Here is a 21,218-nt window from a genome sequence, read left to right as displayed (position 1 = left end):
ACAATAAGAAACAGTTTTCTCTGTATCTTATCTTTTTAGTTAACGTTCAATTTTAATGGTAAAATAAAATGAAACTACTTTAACATTGTGACTATCAAACTATTTTAACATTGTGAATGTCAGATTCAAATTGAAAATGAATTAAAATAAAACTTCATCAGGATTACCAAATAATTTGAAAGAATTTAAATTTATCAGTTAGTGTACTTTGATATTTTTTTTATCTTGAAATGTTTCTGGTTCGAATTGGTCCTGTTGTAGGACTGTTAATTACGTAGCTTTTTAGCGGGTTTGAAGTCCGTGCAATACTGCATTATCTTCATCCCACTTTAAGTTGTGGGTGTGTTATGTGCGTGACAGGCAATATCTTATTGTGGATGATAGGGGGGGGGGAAATGCTACTGACTAGTTACCTTTCCTCTGATTAGTAATTCATCAGAACGAGGGACGTAAGGCAGACAGCTTTAATAGGTATGTTATGTTTACAAAATACAATGTAATAAATACAAAATGTTTTCAGCAGAATACGCTCACATGTACGTTTTATTATATCAAAGTACTAATGAGTTAATAAAAGAATTATTTTGTTACTTGAATATTTTAAATTTTTACTTGCAAAACAAAACAAAAAAGGTGGATTTATTTCATTCATATTTTGAGCATTATTATGACTCCACTTCCAGTAAACTCCAATAATATATAAGCTATAATGGGCCATTTAGGCATGATAATGTGTTAAAACTAACATTACTATCGAATATATATCAGAAATTCGGTTAGGGAAACGAGATACGGAAGGTATAATAAACTGACAAGTTCAATTACGTTTTTATTGGCGTACTAATAAGTACACGACACGTAACGTATCCTCTTAATGAAAATAATGTTTATCTTTCGTAGCCACATACCTAATCCCAACAAAAACAATACAAAGTACTAAGTTACATGATGAAGATTTCTCGAGTGGCTATTATGCAGGCAGAATGCTTCATTCGGTGTAGTTAACAAAGCCGAAGTAATAAATCTTACTATTGAGTGAAAGCAAGACGAACAACATAATCTCCTTTCTAATTAGTAACTGTCTTGATATGTTCAAATAATGTTTAGTAAATTGCTACGCATTAAACCTCTCCTGTAACAAGTAGGTCGTGGAAAAACAGTAATAATGGAAATCTTCAAAAAGAAAAAAAAAGTACAAAAACACAATTTTATATACGAAGATGTGGGTTAATCGAAATGTACACCTCCAGTTATTTCATGTTGCTCTTTTTTATTTAACTTTTACCTTAAAGTTTGTTTCTTTTAAATTTTATATCATATTATGTTTAGCACTAATTATGTGAAACTGTGCTATTCAAAAGCTGCCATGGCCAGGTGGTTAAGGCACTCTACTCGTAATCCGTGGGTCGCGGGTTCGAATCCCTATCACAACAAACATGCTCACCCTTTCATCCGTGAGGGCGTTATAATGTTATGGTCAATCCCACTATTTGTTGGTAGAAAAGTAGCCCAAGAGTTAGCGATGAGTGGTGATGATTAGCTAGTCTACTTCCCTCTAGTCTTACACTGCTAAATTTGGGACGGCTAGCGCAGATAGCCCTCGGGTAGTTTTGCGCGAAATTCAAAACAAACCAAACTAATCAATAGCTGCTCAATAACAGATGTACACACGATGCTCTATTTTGATTTAGACAAGGACTCAGACTGATGATTATATCTATACCATACGTTCAATAGTTTAATCTTGACAAGCTACTCAATTACTGTATTTAACAAGCTAAAGAATGCCTGTATTTATACAATTTGGTTATTAAGTAGACCTGCCAAGCTGCTTAAATCCTGAGTTTTATACAAGCTCTTTAATAAGTAAACTGAGACAGCTGCTAAACGATTGAATTTACATAAAATACAGAATGACTCGGTTTAGATAAGTAGTAGAATGACAGGGCTCAGACAAACAGTAGAATGGATGAGTTTAGACAAACAGTAGAATGGATGGGTTTAGACAAACAATAGAATGGATGGGTTTAGACAAACAGTAGAATAACCGCGTCTAGACAAGCAGTAGAAAGACTGGATTTAGACAAGTTGCTGAATGACTTGGCTTAAAGCAATACTTGAATGACCGTGTTTAGGGTAGCCCTGAATAAGTGGATTTAAAGAGCTGTTCAGTAACTGGTTATTACATAAAGTGTTAAATGATAAAATTTTGTTATTCTTAGATACTTTTATTCTGTTTGTGTAATATTTGTTTGATCAAGAACAGGATGTATGTAAACACATAACATAATTACATATCCATTACAGTAACCATCCTCTTGTACATCGTTGCCATAAAACCCATTTCAGGCCCTACCATCTGGTACATTTATATTACAGAATATATCTTATGGTACACTTCAAAATCTACCTTATATATTATATCTTCATTTTAAAATCTGTCCTTTGGCACATCACTCTTTGCCACAAAACATATCTTATGGTATATTTCTACTTCAAGATCTCTTTAAAGTCTGCCTGATGAGTCATTCTACTAACAAATCTACCTTCTACAATTTTACTTTACAAAACCTATCCTTTGGTGGTACATATCACCAGGTATTTGGTTCAACACCATGAGAATAAAATTTAGAATTCAGAAAGTAATGTTTTTTAGCTCAAATAACTGTTGAGCGAATCGCTACTATTGTTAAAAGCCTCGACTGTCTCGCGAAAATATGATTTCTGACTTATTTTTTAAATATGCATCGCTTGTATATTGTAATATAGCAAAGTATGACATACATGTATGCATATCATATCAGTTTTCATAATAGTATTTCTGTAAATTATTATGATTTCATGTGTTAGGTGTCTAGTGTGAAAACTTTACCATATAAGTGTAAGAATTTACCATTAAAAAGTACCCATAGGTGAAAATTAGTAACGAGAAGCAATGATTATTCGCATTCTAGTCGTAACAATTTATTTTAATTTCACAAAGTTTCACATTGTTTAGAGCAATGTGTAACTTAATTATAATCTGAATGAGTAATTTTGTTTTAGAAACCAGGTATTTCTACAGTATATTTCTAATTGCGTTTTATATTTCTGAAAATACATCAGTTTCTTTATATTATTTGGTGAATTTTGAAATAAAATTCGTGAAGCAGTAAAAGTAAGCTCTCGGTATTTATTTGTGCCCGTATAACACAATGTAAGGTTAGTGTTGAAACCATTACCTTGTCTCTAATTTCCTGCCTCATTTTTTCTCTTTCCTCTTCCATTTTTCTGTGTTTTTCTTTTCTTCTTTCTTCTGCTTCTCGAAGTGCTTCCAGACGTTCCTGTTCAGCCTGCTCGGCCTCATTTTTGTCCTCTTGGTTTTCGCTTTCTCCACCTATTTGCCCTGTTTTAATATCAATAATTATCATGTAATTACTGAAATTGACAATAATTAATAAATCACAAACTAAATTTAAAGGAACAACCCTCTTTACTTGCATAAAAGTTTGGTTTATTAGCGAGCATAAGTAGCAAATTTTACAGGGAACATTATTAGAAGTTTGTTTGGTTACTGGAGATCTTAATAATTCGAGATGATGAAAATAACCTGATTCTAGATTCCACACATAAACGTAGTTAGAAAAACACTGCCCCCTTTAATTTAAGAGAGAGTTAAAGTCATATCTATTTGTACATCAACCCATCTCTAATAAACATCTTCCAAAATACAAAACAGATAATTTATAAAACGTTGTCATAGATATTCGAGATTTTCAGCTGCTACGACTAAAGTTTAAATGTTAATTTAGTCACAGTTATGACCCTAATACCTTAATGTTTCAATATTTGAGAAGTGACATTGAGAACTACCAGTGACCGGCGCAGATCTTTAACTATACATGATGTCTAAAAACACAAGAATTTGATTGCAGTTAAAAAATACTTAAATTAATTTAAATGAAGTCATTTCGCCGTACAACTTCAGAGTACGATGAGTTAAACGCGGTCAGTTAAATCATTGAAATACTTTCAAAACGTTCACGTAATGTTTACAGCGAAATTTACAGAATTACATATGTAATGAAGAAAATCTTAAAAATATTTTATAAACTACAAAAGTATTACGACAGTTAACATCATCCATTTCCAACTATCGATCTCCTCTAATCGAATAGTGAAAGTTAACCGTCACTCATATAACACTCATAGTCCTAAAGTGTAAAGTGAATTTTTGAGGCAACGGGAAGCGGATCAGGAACAATCACTAATTACCAGGCTATGCCCTACCCTGTGGTAGTGAACCATCACTAATCACCAGGCTATGCCATACCCTGTGGTAGTGAACCATCACTAATCACCAGGCTATTCCCGACCCTGTGGTAGTCAACTATCACTAATCACCAGGCTATGCCCTACCCTGTGATATTCAACCATCACTAATCACCAGGCTATGCACTACCTTGTGGTAGTGAACCATCACTAATTACCAGGCTATGCCATACCCTGTGGTAGTGAACCATCACTAATCACCAAGCTATGCCCGACCCTGTGGTAGTCAACCATCACTAATCACCAGACTATGCCCGACGCTGTGGTAGTCAACCATCACTAATCACCAGGCTATGCCCGACCCTGTGGTAGTCAACCATCACTAATCACCAGACTATGCCCGACCCTGTGGTAGTCAACCATCACTAATCACCAGACTATGCCAGACCCTGTGGTAGTCAACCATCACTAATCACCAGACTATGCCCGACGCTGTGGTAGTCAACCATCACTAATCACCAGGCTATGCCCGACCCTGTGGTAGTCAACCATCACTAATCACCAGACTATGCCCGACCCTGTGGTAGTCAACCATCACTAATCACCAGACTATGCCAGACCCTGTGGTAGTCAACCATCACTAATCACCAGACTATGCCCGACGCTGTGGTAGTCAACCATCACTAATCACCAGGCTATGCCCGACCCTGTGGTAGTCAACCATCACTAATCACCAGACTATGCCCGACCCTGTGGTAGTCAACCATCACTAATCACCAGGCTATGCCATACCCTGTGGTAGTCAACCATCACTAATCACCAGGCTATGCCCTACCTTGTGGTAGTCAACCATCACTAATCACCCGGCTATGCCATACCCTGTGGTAGTGAACCATCACTAATCACCAGGCTATGCCCGACCCTGTGGTAGCCAACCATCACTAATCACCAGGCTATGCCCGACCCTGTGGTAGTCAACCATCACTAATCACCAGGCTATGCCCGACCCTGTGGTAGCCAACCATCACTAATCACCAGGCTATGCCCGACCCTGTGGTAGTCAACCATCACTAATCACCAGGCTATGCCCTACCCTGTGGTAGTCAACCATCTCTAATCACCAGGCTGTGCTCGACCCTGTGGTAGTCAACCATCACTAATCACCAGGCTATGCCCTACCCTGTGGTAGTCTCTATAGAAATTTGTTTAAAGTTGGTTATACAGTTGAAGTGGTGATCTTGGTCGTGTAAATAAACTGTTTAGACGATTACTGGTACTAGAAAGTGTCATTTAGGACAATGTCCATTTCCGCTTATTGTAGTTAGTAAATACGGCAAATGAAACACTCACAAATAATAGCGAAAAAGTAAAAAAAGCTTTAAAATAATTACAATTACAAACTGCCTCCACCTACTACAATGTACCATTATCGATACGTTCGTAATTTAATCCCTAAATAAAGGTTCTTATTTAAAATAATTATAATGATAAACGGCCTCTACCTACTAAAATATACCATTATCGATACGTTCGTAATTTAATCCCTAAATAAAGATTCTTATTTAAAATAATTATAATGATAAACGGCCTCCACCTACTAAAATATACCATTATCGATACGTTTGTAATTTAATCCCTAAATAAAGGTTCTTATTTAAAATAATTATAATGATAAACGGCCTCCACCTACTAAAATATACCATTATCGATACGTTCGTAATTTAATCCCTAAACAAAAGTTCTTACTTAAAATATTCTAAAGTGAATGTATTAGTTTGTTGCTCAATGCCTTTCGTTGAAGACTATATATACAGTTTACAAATATTGATCATTACTATAACAATTTATCCATAAAATCTTGTCTAAAATTTAGTGGTTTAGTTATTGCCTGTAAAACTCAACTTTACACACAAGATGGAAACTATTTATATCATCGAATAAGAGTTTAAATGTATATCGATCATGAAAATAAATTCTTTTTGTCTCGATTTAGATGTGTTTAGCTCTAGCCTAAATCAAAACTATTCCACTAGTTTGGGAGATATTTATATAAATCACTCTAGAAATGTATCACATCCATACCGATACTGGACAGTAAAACCGAAATCTCGTATCAATTAGATGAATTCTCCTCCTTCATTTACTTACCTATTTCAAACAATAACAACTGTTAATATGTTAAGTCTAAATAGCTAACTATCAATAGAAACATTGTAAATATAACGGTGTGCCATTGCAAGATATATTTAGAATAGTCCAAGCATCTAATTATAGTACGATTTCTACGTTTATAAATATTACTTCTTTATATACAAGCAGCTCTTTCTTATATTTTCATTTCATTTCTGAGGCTGCTTTACGATTGTTTTTCTTGAAACAAATCGAGTGGTTAGACACTCTCAATACTTAGAGAACTACCACACCGTTACTTTTATAAGAAAAACTAATACGCTGATAGTTACATAAAAAACTGTAACACTGATAGTTACATAAAAAACACCACACTGTTGTTACACAAAGAACTATAACACTGATACTTACATAAAAAACACCACACTGTTGTTACATAAAGAACTATGACACTGATACTTACATAAAGTGCTACGACACTGATACTTACATAAAATGCTACATAAGGAACTATCGTAGTGATCGTTAAATTACAAACTATCATACTGATTATTACTTAAAAAACTACCATATTGATACTTACACAAATAACTAGAGAGACACTTTAGAACTCAAGTCTCCGCTATGTTGAAGAAGACGAAAACTGACCATATTCGACAGGACAATAAGAAATAATATTCTACATAAGTGCACCAACTTTCATCAACATCAGCTAATTTTTTTTTACTTATTTTTCAGTTATAGAGCAAAAATAATATTTAAAATCGGTCCTCATGTTAATAAATAGGAGTATTTTGGTTTTCGTGACGTGACCTTGTTCTAGCCTTGATTCTCCAAACACTAATCACTTCTAAATTGGGTCATAGTCCAAATATATATTACCTTTCGTCTAAAACCATTCAGTCGTTTTCGATAAAATTCTGATAACAAACACACAAACGGAGTGGTGAAAACATAAACTCCGCCCACTTTCGGTAGCAAAGGTAACCACCATAATGAGAGTTGGTCACATAGAGATCTGCCACACTGACACTCACATAAAACAGAAGTGGCTTAGTACGTTAGAACAAAGGTGAAATGTTTTACTTCATTTTAAAAACTTACAGATCTAGTATAACTAAAGTTCACGGTGTAGCACTGCACTTGCTTTAAAATAAAATATCATATACTTATTTTCAATGTTCGACTTTGCAACTACTAGCTTTCTCAGATATTTCCATTTTAAGTTTTCAGTATTGTGAGACTAATAATTTTTCATATTTTTTTAATTTTAGCAACGATCTGTTTTTCTTACACTTTCACATTTTAGATGTTCAACATTAATTTTTGTCGCTCATTTTATGTGTTGAATATTTCAGATACCTCTTATATGTCTTGTTGTTTTGGTGAGGCAAACCGAAACGGTCAACGACATGGTCTTTTTCTAAAGTAAATAAAGTAAATTTTAAGGCAATGACTTGACAGAAGAACGTTAAAGAGAGAACATAACTAACCTAGTGAGTAATAAAAGCCAAACAAACAATAAAAGCAACAAAGGGGATCAGAGATATACTGATATAACAACAGAAAATGGCCCATTAAAGTAAGAAACCGTGCAAATAGAAGGAAATATAACAGATAATAGCCATGAAAGTAGAGAAATAAAAAAACGTAGAGCTAAGAATAAATGAACTATATAAGTTGAGAAATAAAATTTTCGTAGAATTATTTCAACATAAAAAACACGATTAATATTTTGAATATATTTATCCAAGAAGTTAATTAGCATATCTACTTTGAACAGTTAGAGTTTAAAATGTACTAAATTGACGGAGTGAGGTCTCGTAAAGAGATAACAGATCTCTGTACATCGTTCTTGGAACATTGAAAGACTAGTGTAAGAAGTTTTCAGGGTTTACATTACCAGTAGTTCAAGACCTTCCCACAGTTTTTTTATAATTATTTTCTTACTAATTGTTTAAGCTTCAGCGAATTATAATTAGGTCAATCCATACATCCTGATAAGCCATACCCAGAATACCAAATACATGATAGTCGTCTTCTAACATCACTTTAACCATCCTAAAGACATAAAAGTTCATTGAAGTTCTAGCTGTACACTTGATAGGTATGTGGTAGGATAATGTTTTGTAGACTTGACAGGTATGTAGTAGGATAATGTGCTGTAGACTTGGCAGGTATGTGGTAAGATAATATGTTGTAGACTTGGCAGGCATGAAGTAGTATAGTGTGCTGTAGACTTGGCAGGTATGTGGTAGGATAATGTGCTGTAGACTTGGCAGGTATGTGGTAGGTCAATTTCGCAGGTATGTGGAAGGAAAATATTGCGACTTGAGGTTCTAAGGCTGTCCCTCTCTGTCGTAAAAGTACCCATTGACTTTAGAGGTGTGACTAGAAGTTTGAAAACATTTGGCAAAGAGACTTCGTCATATTCAAATCCATCTTTATTATCTTTATAACTGTGCTAAGAGATAAACTGGTATTCTGGATCTGAAAGTTTATTTCGTAATCACAGTCTTTAATTTTTTACGAACATTTCATCAAATTTGAAGCATGTTGTATTCTACACATTTTGCAATTCTTTGATTTAAAAGAGCTCATTAAACGTTTCATATTCTAAATACTTTTCTTTGACTATACATCATACAACATCCTCATCAAATATTTCCTATCGGAGAGGTTTATATATTATTTCAGCCATACGATTATCAAGACTACATTGTGTTCTAAAATGGTCAGAAAGTTACCTTGAACACTCAGCAGATAGCCCGATGTGGCTTTGTTTTAAGAAAACACAAACAAACAAAGAAACAACTTGAACAAATTATATAAATATATATGTATAGAAATCCTAGGCACTATGACTTGCACTATCAGCGACACACCAATTTCGTTCCAACAAAAGTGTGATTATAATTTTTGGCATATAGGTAACATTGCGTCAAATAGATTATTCTCATTTTTGTGTTCGATACCAGCTTACTACATCGTCGTAGGAAGCGATAAGGCCAGTCAGGCCATGGCTTGTCTACTTTTTAATGGTATGTAGAACTACAACTATTGTATTAACATTTGTTTATTTTAATTTAATACATTACGTTATGTATATGTAGTATTTATAATTCAAGTGCTCAATATTCGATCTTATAACATTAAATTTCCAAGCATTTTCTGAGGGGTGTGCCGCCACACCAGCTAGCAGTGGCACTCTCTACATGCCAGCAACGCGTTTTGCATATATAGCATGTTACATTATTTAGTTCTGGCAATGGACTAACTATTCACTGACTGACTACAACGACGTTTCAGGTTGAGCAAATTTTAAAATATATTGTAGGTTTTAAAATTTATTGGCAATTGTGTAATATTCATTATTTAAAAGTTACATTTTTTTAAAACAATGATTACATTTTACATAATTCTAAAAATGAGACTTTTTGCAGTCTCGAAAATTACAGTAAAATGGAAATAACTTACTGTACAGGGTAAATACTGCTACTTTAGCACAATATGGAAATTGTATTAGTATGAATGCATATGAATCTACAGAGATATTTAAATATAATAAAAGAAAATTTAAGTTATTGAATAAGAATGATGGACGGCCCAGCATGGCCAGGTGCTTAAGTCACTCGACTCGTAATCTGAGTGTCAAGGGTTCGAATCCTTGTCACACCAAACATTCTCACCCTTTCAGCCGTGGGGGCGTTATAATTTTTATGGTCAATCCCACTATTCGTTGATAAAGAGTAGCCCAAGAGTTGGCGGTGGGTGATGATGACTAGCTGCCTTCCCTTTAGTTTTACACTGCTAAATTAGGGACGGCTAGCGCAGATAGCCCTTGTGTAGCTTTGCGCGAAATTCAAAAAACAAACAAGCCAAAGAGTGATGTATCTGATGGAAATTTTGTTAGCAAGTGGCGTGAAATTCTTTCATGTGTATATTTGTGATCTTGCAAGTGTATAAATTATATGATTGCAAAAACAAGTACACTCCTGAGGATGACGCAATAATATACGTCAAAAAGTGTAGGATGTATGAGACTGTTTTCCAGTTTCATCGTGTTTTAATTTTTTCTACCTTGTGGAATAAGTTACTTGCATTTTATTGCAATTTTAAGACTGAAAACAGTCTTCTTTAAAACTGTGTAAAAAACCAATGGTTGTTTTGAAAACAGAACGGTTATATGTTCATAATCATCTTAATTCTGAAGCAATAAACTAGAAAGAAGACAACTAGTTGACAGCACCCACCTCCATCCTCGTGCTACTTTTGTCTGGTCAAATAATAAGATTTGACCCTTACTCTTGTAGTGCACTCAAGGCCCCAAATTGTGAAGCAAGTTTTTGTGGCAAAGGAGTGATAACCGCATTTCCTTGGGTTCATAGCTTTGGTACGCTATACACTAGGTCACACTCAGCTCACTTAAAGATATAATGATAACCGACCAAGGAAATAAAATGATCGAAAGCATAGCCAATATCATAAACTTTCCATATATTCAGTCTTGGACAAAATGTTTGCATAGTGTTCTATATTGATGCTATTATTTATATGCACAAAGCAATTATTGAGTAAATGCCCGAATAGTAACAGAGTAGGTAGCGTATGTCTGGACAAACATGTACAAATTGTTATTTTGGTCTGTATAAGTTATGCTAAGCATTTGTTCGTTAAGCCACACAAACACACCTGTTTTTTTGTTTTTTTTATAAAAGGGTGTGATCTTGGTAGAATATTTTTCGAACCAGATCAACGATTTCTTCAGACAATTTCTCTGTAGTTGGGTTAGAGCCATGCCTCGTCAGGGGCAAGAAATTATAGGACGTCAAATTATTCAACTATCCTGAAATTATATGAAGCAAACCGATATCATCAGAGCAACGAAGTACTCCAAAGGTACTGTATTAAGAATCCTGAAACGTCATCATACTACAGTAATCATTGTTTCAGGAAAGTTTAGTGCTAGAGGCTGAAAGAACTAGTGCCCAAAATGATCCGTTTTAATCAGGTTAACATGCCAAGGTCGAAGAGTGTTTTGCAACATCTAAATACAGAAAGGACATGAACACATTTACTCCACGTTACATAGAATAACAGTAAATAAAAAACTGACCAAATAAGATTAATGTGTAAGAAGGACCATCTGCAATTGATATTAACTAGAATTCACTATCATCACTGTCTTATTTGACAAGACAACATGCCAAATTACAGTTAGAACACTGGTGACATGTCATTCTTTGATATGAATCCTATTTCCGGCTTGTTAAAACTAATGGTAAGATTCGTTTTCGTGTTTACAATGAGAAAAGGTGAAAAAGACTGTCTTTCTCACAGGTAAAACAGGAGGTGGTGCAGTACATGGTTGGGCAGGTGTTTGTTAGTGGAAAAACTGCTTTTCATGTCTTCCAGGGAAATGCCAGTGGTGCCTCCTACAGAAATCATATGTAGTTGATATTTCTGCCACATGCTAGGGCAAGCTTTAGCAATAACTTTGTGTTCTACGATGACAATGTCACTGTCTACAGTGTGCGTAATGTACAGAGATATCATAACTTACACATGACATGCATTTTTATACAAACACTCACAAGTAACGGAGGAGTAAGGGGTGTGTAATTTTATAAGTGTAGTGAGTGTTGGTATAATAAGTCCAAAATAGAGACGTAGTGTGAAATCACCTAGCGTAGAGCCAAGTATATAAACTTTATCGTGAATGTAGAGATATTCATTCAATTTTAAACTTAAATCGTTTCTGAATTAGGCTATTTACTAATGTAACATCAATGTTTTATAGAAAAAAAGAACAAACCCTTTTAGTCAACTTAGACTCTCAATGAAGAAATCGACAGATATATTTTTCCAGTTTTGTTATATATTTATATATACATTTCATTTTATACTTTCTGTACGTAGACTAATAACAATTTTTGGTTATACTTTTGTTGCTAAGCAACACGATATAAAAACAAATGTTGGAACATAACGTTACCAAAACGTACTGACTTTTCTATGTATATTAGAAATTAGTAACCTATATGATTTTACCAATAATTATTATCTGATTTTGTCACGGTTTCATTTCATGAATGATCTTAATTTTGATTGGCTCACAAAGGATTGTGTCGCCGTTTGAGAGCCCCTACTGCACTTTATTGCTTCTTTATTGTTCACACTTGACTTGGAGAAATTAATTTATTTCGGTAAGCTGTCAAATTTGAGGTTATAATATAAATAAAGAATGGGTGGTAGTTTGTTTTTGAATTTTGCGCAAAACTACACGAGGGTTATCTGCCCTAGCCGTCCCTAATTACAGGGAAGGCAGCTAGTCATCACCACCTACCGCCAACTGTTGAGCTACGCTTTTACCAACGAATGGTTGGATTGACCGTCACATTATAACGCCACCACGGCTAAAAAGACGAGCATGTTTCGTGTGACAGAGATTCGAACCTGCGACCCTCGGATTACGAGTCGAGTGCCCTAGCCACCTGCGCATGCCGGGCCGTTGTAGTAGCACTCGTCATGTAAATCTTGGCGAACTATACGCTATTTATAATATTTTGATGTTGTAATTTTCCGTTATATTTTTCTTGTTTAGGTTTTGTTGTGATAGATGAAATGATTAATTACACATATTTCTACAAATGTCTGATATAATTGTTTACTGTTCTAATAAATCGTTCATGATATCAGTAGAACCTGTCTTGTTATACACACTATAGACATAGATGTTTGATATAACACATATTTCTCAGTTTGACATCTCATGCTGTATTTGTATTCCAACTTAATAATAATAATATATTTTGTTAGAAAATATGCAAACATTTTGGTCAGGATTGTATAAGGTCACACGATGCTGTTTTACAAGTAAGCGTTAGCTCAGTAGCAAGTCTAATTCGAGTTTTGATACTCGTAAAAGACAGGACACAGCCTATTTTGTAGCTTTTTGCTGAAGAATAAATAAAACAGGAAAAAATAACGTCAAATAAAGCAATATAATTTCACTCAAGATTCTTGAGAAACAAACTAATGGAACTTATATTTGAACAATGTTCGTGAATATTATTATAACTTTTTTTTTGTGTTGTGTAACCTTGTTCACCAAAAACTGTACAGTGAACGGTTGGTTTGCTTGTGACGTCGCTTTGGTGAAAATTTCGTATTGTTCTTACGGAATAAACTATTCTAGTACTTGAAATCAAAAATAAGATTTTCATGGCCACGATTCCGTGGATTTTTTCTTAGGACTCCAAACTATATGAGTAGATTGATTCTTTTTCTGTGTGTGTAAACTTCACGTTGAAAGGTCATGATTTACAGTACCGTAGCGCTTCAAGTCCATGTTTTGAATCCTAGTAGAAAAAGTAAAAAAATAAGATATGTACTTAAACATCGTATCGCACTTTCTACACGTGTTGTTTGGCAGTAGCAGTTCTACCTTTTGAGTTCTCTAGATCTACTTTATGTTTTTGGTGCAAATTGTAGGTTGTGACAATCGAGCTGAGAAGTAGCAGAAAAAGTTTATTGATCAAATAAAGTAACGTGAGTTATGAGTAGAGATACATAGTAAATGTGTTTCTACAGTCTTCTTCTAACTATGGTTCGTAAGTCCTCCGTTGTTCAGGTGTATGGGTTGTGAATAGAAATACGTGGTCATTAATGTGTATCCTTCATCTGCACTTCACAAGTCTGCGGATATCCATGTCGATGGGTTATTAATAGAAATACCCGAAAAATATATTTCCACAACATTTCTCCAACTGCGCTTCACAAGCCCTTGGTTATCCGAGAGTTATGAGTAGAAAAAACACGCAATGATATGTACCTATAACTTTCCTACAACTCAGGTTCAAAATTCCTCGACTGGCCAGGTCTAAATTGTGGAACATTGTTTGCAATGTTTCAATTAAATATATCAGCGCAATAAGTGATAACACGCAGCTCATTCTGAATATGAGGATACTTGCAAATTTGTTTTATGTTGCTTTCATCAATTAAACATTTATTTACTCAATGTATACATTAGGCATTTCTACATGCTTTTCTTACTATGATATATTAGTTTATCGTACTTATGATTCCAAACACATACCAACGATTTTACTTAAAACCAGTATAAACTCTTATAAACCTGGCTGACCAATGACATTGTTTTAATTATACATGGAATTTAAAAGTAGTCTGGTTTTCTTTAAACACTATCATAATATATTAGAATCCGACTCTAGGTTATACACCTACTTCAAGCAGATAGTTTAGAAGTTATTAAATAGCTTAAGAGAAAGACATTTTACGTTTTCCTTCATAAAATTACTATCTCTGATCTAGAGTAAAAGTTACTTTGTCATTAATGAATTCATTTTTTATGTGCTTTACATGGTTAATAAGGGTATACGTAAATTATTTTTAACATAAATGTGTGCACGACTACATTTCTTACATGTAGTATAAACTATGAGTTAAGTTATTATAAAAAACAGATTCTTGTTCATTAAAAATCACACATACTCTTAAATCATACCATGTGCCCCCTATAAAAACACTTTTACTATATGTTCGATTTGTTTAATAGAAAAAAAATTGTTGTTATTATTTCATTAGTGGACACAAATCCTTATCTGCACTCTACCCATAGCAAGAAATTCAATCTAAAGGTTTAGTGTTGTGAGTCCGTTAGCCACCACTGACCCTATAACACAATAGAATAAGATTACCGTCGGCAAAAAAGACACGACGGGATTTAAATAAGCAACAAAATAGAGCTTGAGTGTTAGTAATAACGTACTAAATTTAGTTTGTAACAACATTAACATGGTTCCAAAATTTAATTACTCAAGAAATAAGAGTTTATTTCTAAAGCACATGAGTAATGATAATTCATCCGTAATGCTACACACGTCAAGCTAATAAAAAGTAACATGACAACTACAGAACCAGTATGCTTACGAACAAATAAACACAAAACTTATGAGGCTAAAAATGAAAAAAAGTAAAAATCACGAGATCTTAAATGTAGCCCATGCTATTCGTCTTGAAGAATGTGGACAGCTAGAAGTAAGTTTGGAAAAATGAAAAATGATCGATTTGGTACAGAATGGTTTTCCCGAGCTCACATTTTTTTACTTAAGATATAAGTTGACTGGTTTTGTTGGAAGCTATGTTTGTTTTACTTTTCTTTGAGTTTCATGAAGTCTCATCCACTGAAAATGTGCATTAAATGCTTATGGATTATGAGGAGGCAGCAGAAAGCCTATTGATGGATGAACAAAAATAGTGTATTGGACGAATCCACAGTGTCGTATCAATCTATCTAGCGATATACGTGATTGAAGGTAAATTATACGATATCCTTTCTGAACACCTTATTTTATATCTGTCTTTTTCTTCTTTGTACTGTGTGCTATCCCATCATGCAATGCTTCCACTAATATACGCGTTGATTAGTGTCTACATAATTTCGTGTTTAAACAGCCTCTTTGGCTTAATACCTGTGGCTCTCTTTCTTGAACTTAATATCTTGAAAGTGCCTGGTTTTGAGACATGAAAATTGAAAATTACTATAATGCGTATTACTTATTCACTATTTAATCTTTAGAGATTAGAAATTATTTAGTTATATGATGTATTTCAGCGACTAAAGAGATCACTAAAACCATTTTGATACCTTTTACTTAGATTATGAAATATGTTATATGATACTTTTTATTTTGTTTATATAAGGTTGTGTGATAAACCATAAGTGTACCATTTCATTCCAACTAAACTTTGGTGGACCATTAAAGGGTTACTCCCTCTCTTCACTAGAAATTAATAGATGATGAATGGATATGATAAAACCATGTTAAATAAGTGAAGAGGATGGGATGAAGCGAAAGGAAAAAAGGAAAAGTGATTCTAGTTTTGTGTCTTAACGGTTGGTAATATGAGGTTCTTTGATGCATTTATTTATGCTTGTGATGTTTTTTCTCTATGATGACGATGAGATGGACTTAGGGAATGATAAGCGTTGTCTGTATTGCATTCGAGGTGATGAACTCTTGGGATAGATATAATCTGGGAGATGTGGCATTAGGTGGTCAACACAACCAAGATCATCAGAAAAAGAGTGTAACGGATTTAATATTATTTTAATATCTATGTTTGTTACAGTTTAATATATATTTAGAAATGTATGTAACGTATATTATTTATTAAATGTGCATTGAGCAAGGCCCGCCTGTTCTCCAAATTTGTAGAAGATTCTCGAGCGTAAGAATCAGCAATATATGTTTTACATTATTGCCGAGTGAACTTCTAGAACTTTGTCTAAAGATTATAAATTGACGTGCCAAGAGACTGTAATAGCATATTGTTGGTCTGCTACACTCAGTGCACTACAATCTTTGGAAGCTATAATTGTGATTTACGCTTATTAATAGGAAAATTACACATATTTGACCAGAAAAGTTTTTAGATTTCGAACATTACGAACTGTTAAACTTCAGAGAATTAACTTCGGACATTAGTATTTCTATGAAGTCATCAAATAACTTCAAAAAACAAAACAAACAAACAACTCACGTGTGAAGAACAGAGCTAGCTAGCATTCCTGCCAAGTGAAGTGTATCTGTCTATTAACATAAAAGTAACTTGCGTCTCGTGGACCTGGAGCGTTGATAAAATATTCAGTTCCAGATCAGATAGAAGACTGAATATATTTTGCAAGTTTGTAAACTTTTTGTATACAAATAACTATTTGTAATAACCGTTATTATAGATTGTATTGCTTTCTTCGTATATTAAAATATATTGGTGTTAGAAAAGAAAACTGTGAATATCAATCTTGTTGGCAAATGTCATAAATTTGATACGTATTAACATTTAATTAACTTCTAAATTAAAATTAAAATTCCTGGCTTATTCGAAATCATAATACATAACGTACGTAAAATAATAAATCGAAGACTTGTCCGAGATAAATTATAATATGTAACAGGAATAACATAACGTATGTCTTTAAAAAATGTTCTAGAGGAAATATGAGAAGTAGAGGTTGGTAGATTGTTTTGTTTGTTTGATTTTTGAATTTCGCGCAAAGCTTCACGAGGGCTATCTGCGCTAGCCGTTCCTAATTTTGCATTGTAAGACTAGAGAGAAGGTAGCTAGTCATCACCATCCACCGCTAACTCTTGGGCTACTATTTTACCAACAAATAGTGGGGTTGATCGTAACATTATAAAGCTCCCATGCCCGAAAGGGCGAGCATGTTTGGTGTGACGGAGATTGGAACTCGCGACCCTCAGATTACGAGTCGTGTGCCTTAACCACCTGACCATGCCGGGCCATAAGCCTGGTGGATTGGATGATCAGGCGTATCAGAAAAAATAATAGTTGGAGTATGGAAACATCGTAGATGAACAATTTTTAGAAAGAAATAAGTATGTGCAGAAATGAAATACGGTAAAAAAAGATCTTTAGAGTAGGTACCTGCAACGCTAACCTTAGAGAAACGAGAGAAGCTAAGACTGAACTTTGAAGAGCTCCAGTACCCAAAACTAAAGATTTAGAATGAGTGTTCTCTCTAAAGACAATGGTAGGACAATCCAGAAAAAACAAATGATTAAGACAGTAAACAGATATACGTCAGTAAAGATGTAAATATTTGCATCAATAGACCAATTTCCGATGCGAGACAGCGTGAAAATCACTTAAAAATTCAAAAAGAAGAAGACAAGATGATTTAGAAGTGCTGCATTGGTTGATACGACATTAGATAATTTGATAAGCTGGATCATTATTAAAAGATGAAGACAAAATTTTTCAAGAGTGCACAAGATGATGTGACCCTGAGTTATACGAACTGCAGTCTGTAAACGAGAAGTCTATCAAGAGTTTTACTTAAAGCAGTAATAAGACTAATGGAACAATAATATTCAGTATTTACTTGAGGTTTAGAATCGTAAATTTCTTTCAAGAATCTGGATGAAAGCCACCGTGAAAAAATAAGCGTAGAAAGTTACTAGAAGAAGCATGGGATGTATCGAAGATGAAAAATAATTAATCGATCAGGACCAGTAAATGTGATGCGTTTATCTTTAAGAGTTAAATGAATATCGTGAAATTTACGGAGAGAATTCACTTGAAATTCTTTGAAAATATGCTCTAAAACCGGAGGAAGGTTTCGGAATGAAAAATCAGCCTGAAAAATACACCTAAAGAATCCCTGTGATCCAAAGGTGTTAATCTGTAGCATTAAATTTGGAATTTAGAAACGAAACAAGTACATTAGGTTTGCTAATGGAGAAAAGAGGTGCTACACTATTAACTAGAATTTGTTAGGATAGAGTAGAATGTACATCCTGTTAGGAGTCTGACTCCAATCTGCAGTATCGTGAAGGAGTGAGAAAGCCACAAAAAGTATTACAAATCCTATTTCGACGATGTAGTTTTATCTCTCGCATGAGATTACAGGCAGACCAATGTAGACCACAAAAACAGTGTAGAGTTAAAGGATTATGAGGATGGCGAAACTCTTACATTAGTGACAAAGACAGAAAAAGACAAACCGCAGCCTGATGAGGTACCGCAGGGTGATGTCGTGTATAATAAGTAGGGATATGTAGCGATCCAGCAAAGAGATGAAAAGAGATTCTAAAGTAGGGTGGAAGAAGTGTTATCCTGATCAAGAGAAATTAGATGCACAACGGTAACTCTATTCTATAAGTATGAGAATGAGAGGCAGACAGAATGAGCATAGAAGTGGTTAGTCTGATGTTTAACTCTTATGAATAGATGATTACTTCTGCTTGAAGACAATATATTGATGATAAGAAGTTGCACAACATTGGCAGAAGCAAAAACAACATACGTTGATGGGTTGGATTGGTGAAAGATGTAGGTTCCATAGTGATAAAGGTGGTACACACATCAGATAGAACGGACATCAAGCATTTTTAATACTGATCAATTGATAAATAGTGATTATATTCTACAACAATTCAGGAACAATGCTCTGTTCAGTGATTAGTGGATCCACCCTGTGGGTAGCACACGAAAACAGTGAAGGTCTTTTGGGAATTTGTAGTTTGAGAGAGGGAGACGTGAGTATTTCAATGGAGGTATTTGGATTGAGGCTTATCAGGTTCAGTTCTTGACAAATAATACGATAAAGTCAATTATTGTCTCATACTGATGTCATTGAGAATTTGGGTAAGTTGATGAATATCTACTCGAAATCAGTATTTAATAGATTTTTAGTAAAGTATTCAGCTAGAGTCAAGTTGTAGATCCATTTGGAAAAAGAAAAATAAGAAAACTAGTGAAATAGAAGTATTATACATACAAACAGATTTCCGAGGATAGTCTGGCGAATAAGAAATAGAAAATGTAATGTTAATAGTGGTGGATGAAGTTGTAGCAGGAGAAGATAGAACATCTGCAACGTTGGCGAAGCTGCAGGCGTAGGAGTCACATAAGTGATAATAATAAGGAAGTTCAAGTTCATCCGTATCATCACGTTAAAATGACTGGGACTTTTAAGGGTGGAAAACAGGTCTGTTATACAGCTTGGCACAACAGCTAATAGGTGAACTTAGACCACAACAGTAAGAAATCCGTAGTGTGTGTGGACCAACACGCAGATCAACCAAAATTAACGAATATAAAATTACAAAATAAACAAGTAATGATCATTCATAAAGCTTTAATTTAATAACAATCGGAAAAAGTGAGGAATCATAGTTTCAAAGAAAGTTCAGATTCTCAACTGACAGATTTCTCTTGTGTGAATCTTTGTATTTGGTTTATACTTTTTGTGTGGTACGCTTTATTTGGTTTATACTTTTTGTGTGATACGTTTACTTGATTTATGTTATATGCCAATGATACGTTTGATTTGTTTTTTTAATTTCGCGCAAAGCTACACGAAAGCTATCCGCGCTAGCCGTTCCTAATTTAGTAGCGTAAGACTAGAGGGAAGGCAGTTAGTCATCACCACCCGCCGCAATATCTTGGGCTACTCTTTTACAAACGAATAGTGGAACTGACTATCATATTATAACGCCCCCACGGCTTAAAGGGCGAGCATGTTTTGTGCGACGGGGATTCGAACCAGCGACCCTCGAATTACGAGTCGAACGTCTTAACCACCTGGCCATCCCTGGCTGACGCTTTATTTGTTTTGTGTAACATGTTACGTTAAAATATTTTTAATTGGCTAAGGTATTATGTAACACTTTCTTAATTATTAGAAAACCATTTTGTACGTGGCATTTATTTACGCTATTAGTAGAATGACTCTTTATTCCTGAATGCAACACAGATATATAACTATCAACATTAATACATTTTTCTATATTGACAAGCTGAATGTCCGTCATGTGATTGGAAATAGTTATGAATTTTTCTTCTGAAAATTTTATCCAAATAAATTATTGGATATTTAATGTATGACCAATGACTACCCTGTTCCTAATATTTCACAAACAACATTTTTTTGTGTGTATTCGACCACTCCCTTTCAGCATTGTTTGATTAGCATTTTGACTTCAGTATATTTTAAAGTTATATTCAACTGTTCTTTTTGATACATTCTTACAGATTGAAACATGACAAAAACTGATTCTCAGTAAACTCAAAAACGTATTACTACTTGGTCAACCCTATGACCCAGCAAATTACTAGGCAGGTAAAGGCAGTGAATTGTATAATACATTTCGGGGTGTTCTCTTTGGACCATTCTCCTAATATTGGCTTTGTTAGTCTGCTGAGTTCATGAAGCTCTCTCTAATTTGGTCACTTTCAAAATTGACACTGTTATAGAACTGTAGCCAAGGGTTTTGATTGAACGA

General features: G+C 34.3%; 1 protein-coding gene across 1 annotated transcript in view; it reads right to left on the bottom strand.

Annotated features, from left to right (window-relative positions):
• The window catches only part of LOC143229067 (complexin-like), a 135,222-nt gene that overhangs the window by 18,525 nt on the left and 95,479 nt on the right, over positions 1-21,218 (bottom strand). The window contains 1 exon segment of the mRNA XM_076460823.1: positions 3,222-3,385. Coding sequence (XP_076316938.1) covers positions 3,222-3,385 — 164 coding nt within the window.

This window comes from Tachypleus tridentatus, chromosome 10 (genome assembly GCF_004210375.1).
Source record: "Tachypleus tridentatus isolate NWPU-2018 chromosome 10, ASM421037v1, whole genome shotgun sequence".
NCBI classification, from domain to species: Eukaryota; Metazoa; Arthropoda; class Merostomata; order Xiphosura; family Limulidae; genus Tachypleus; species Tachypleus tridentatus.
The sequence above is the reverse complement of the archived record's forward strand: the minus strand, read 5'-3'. Positions and strand labels throughout refer to the sequence as shown.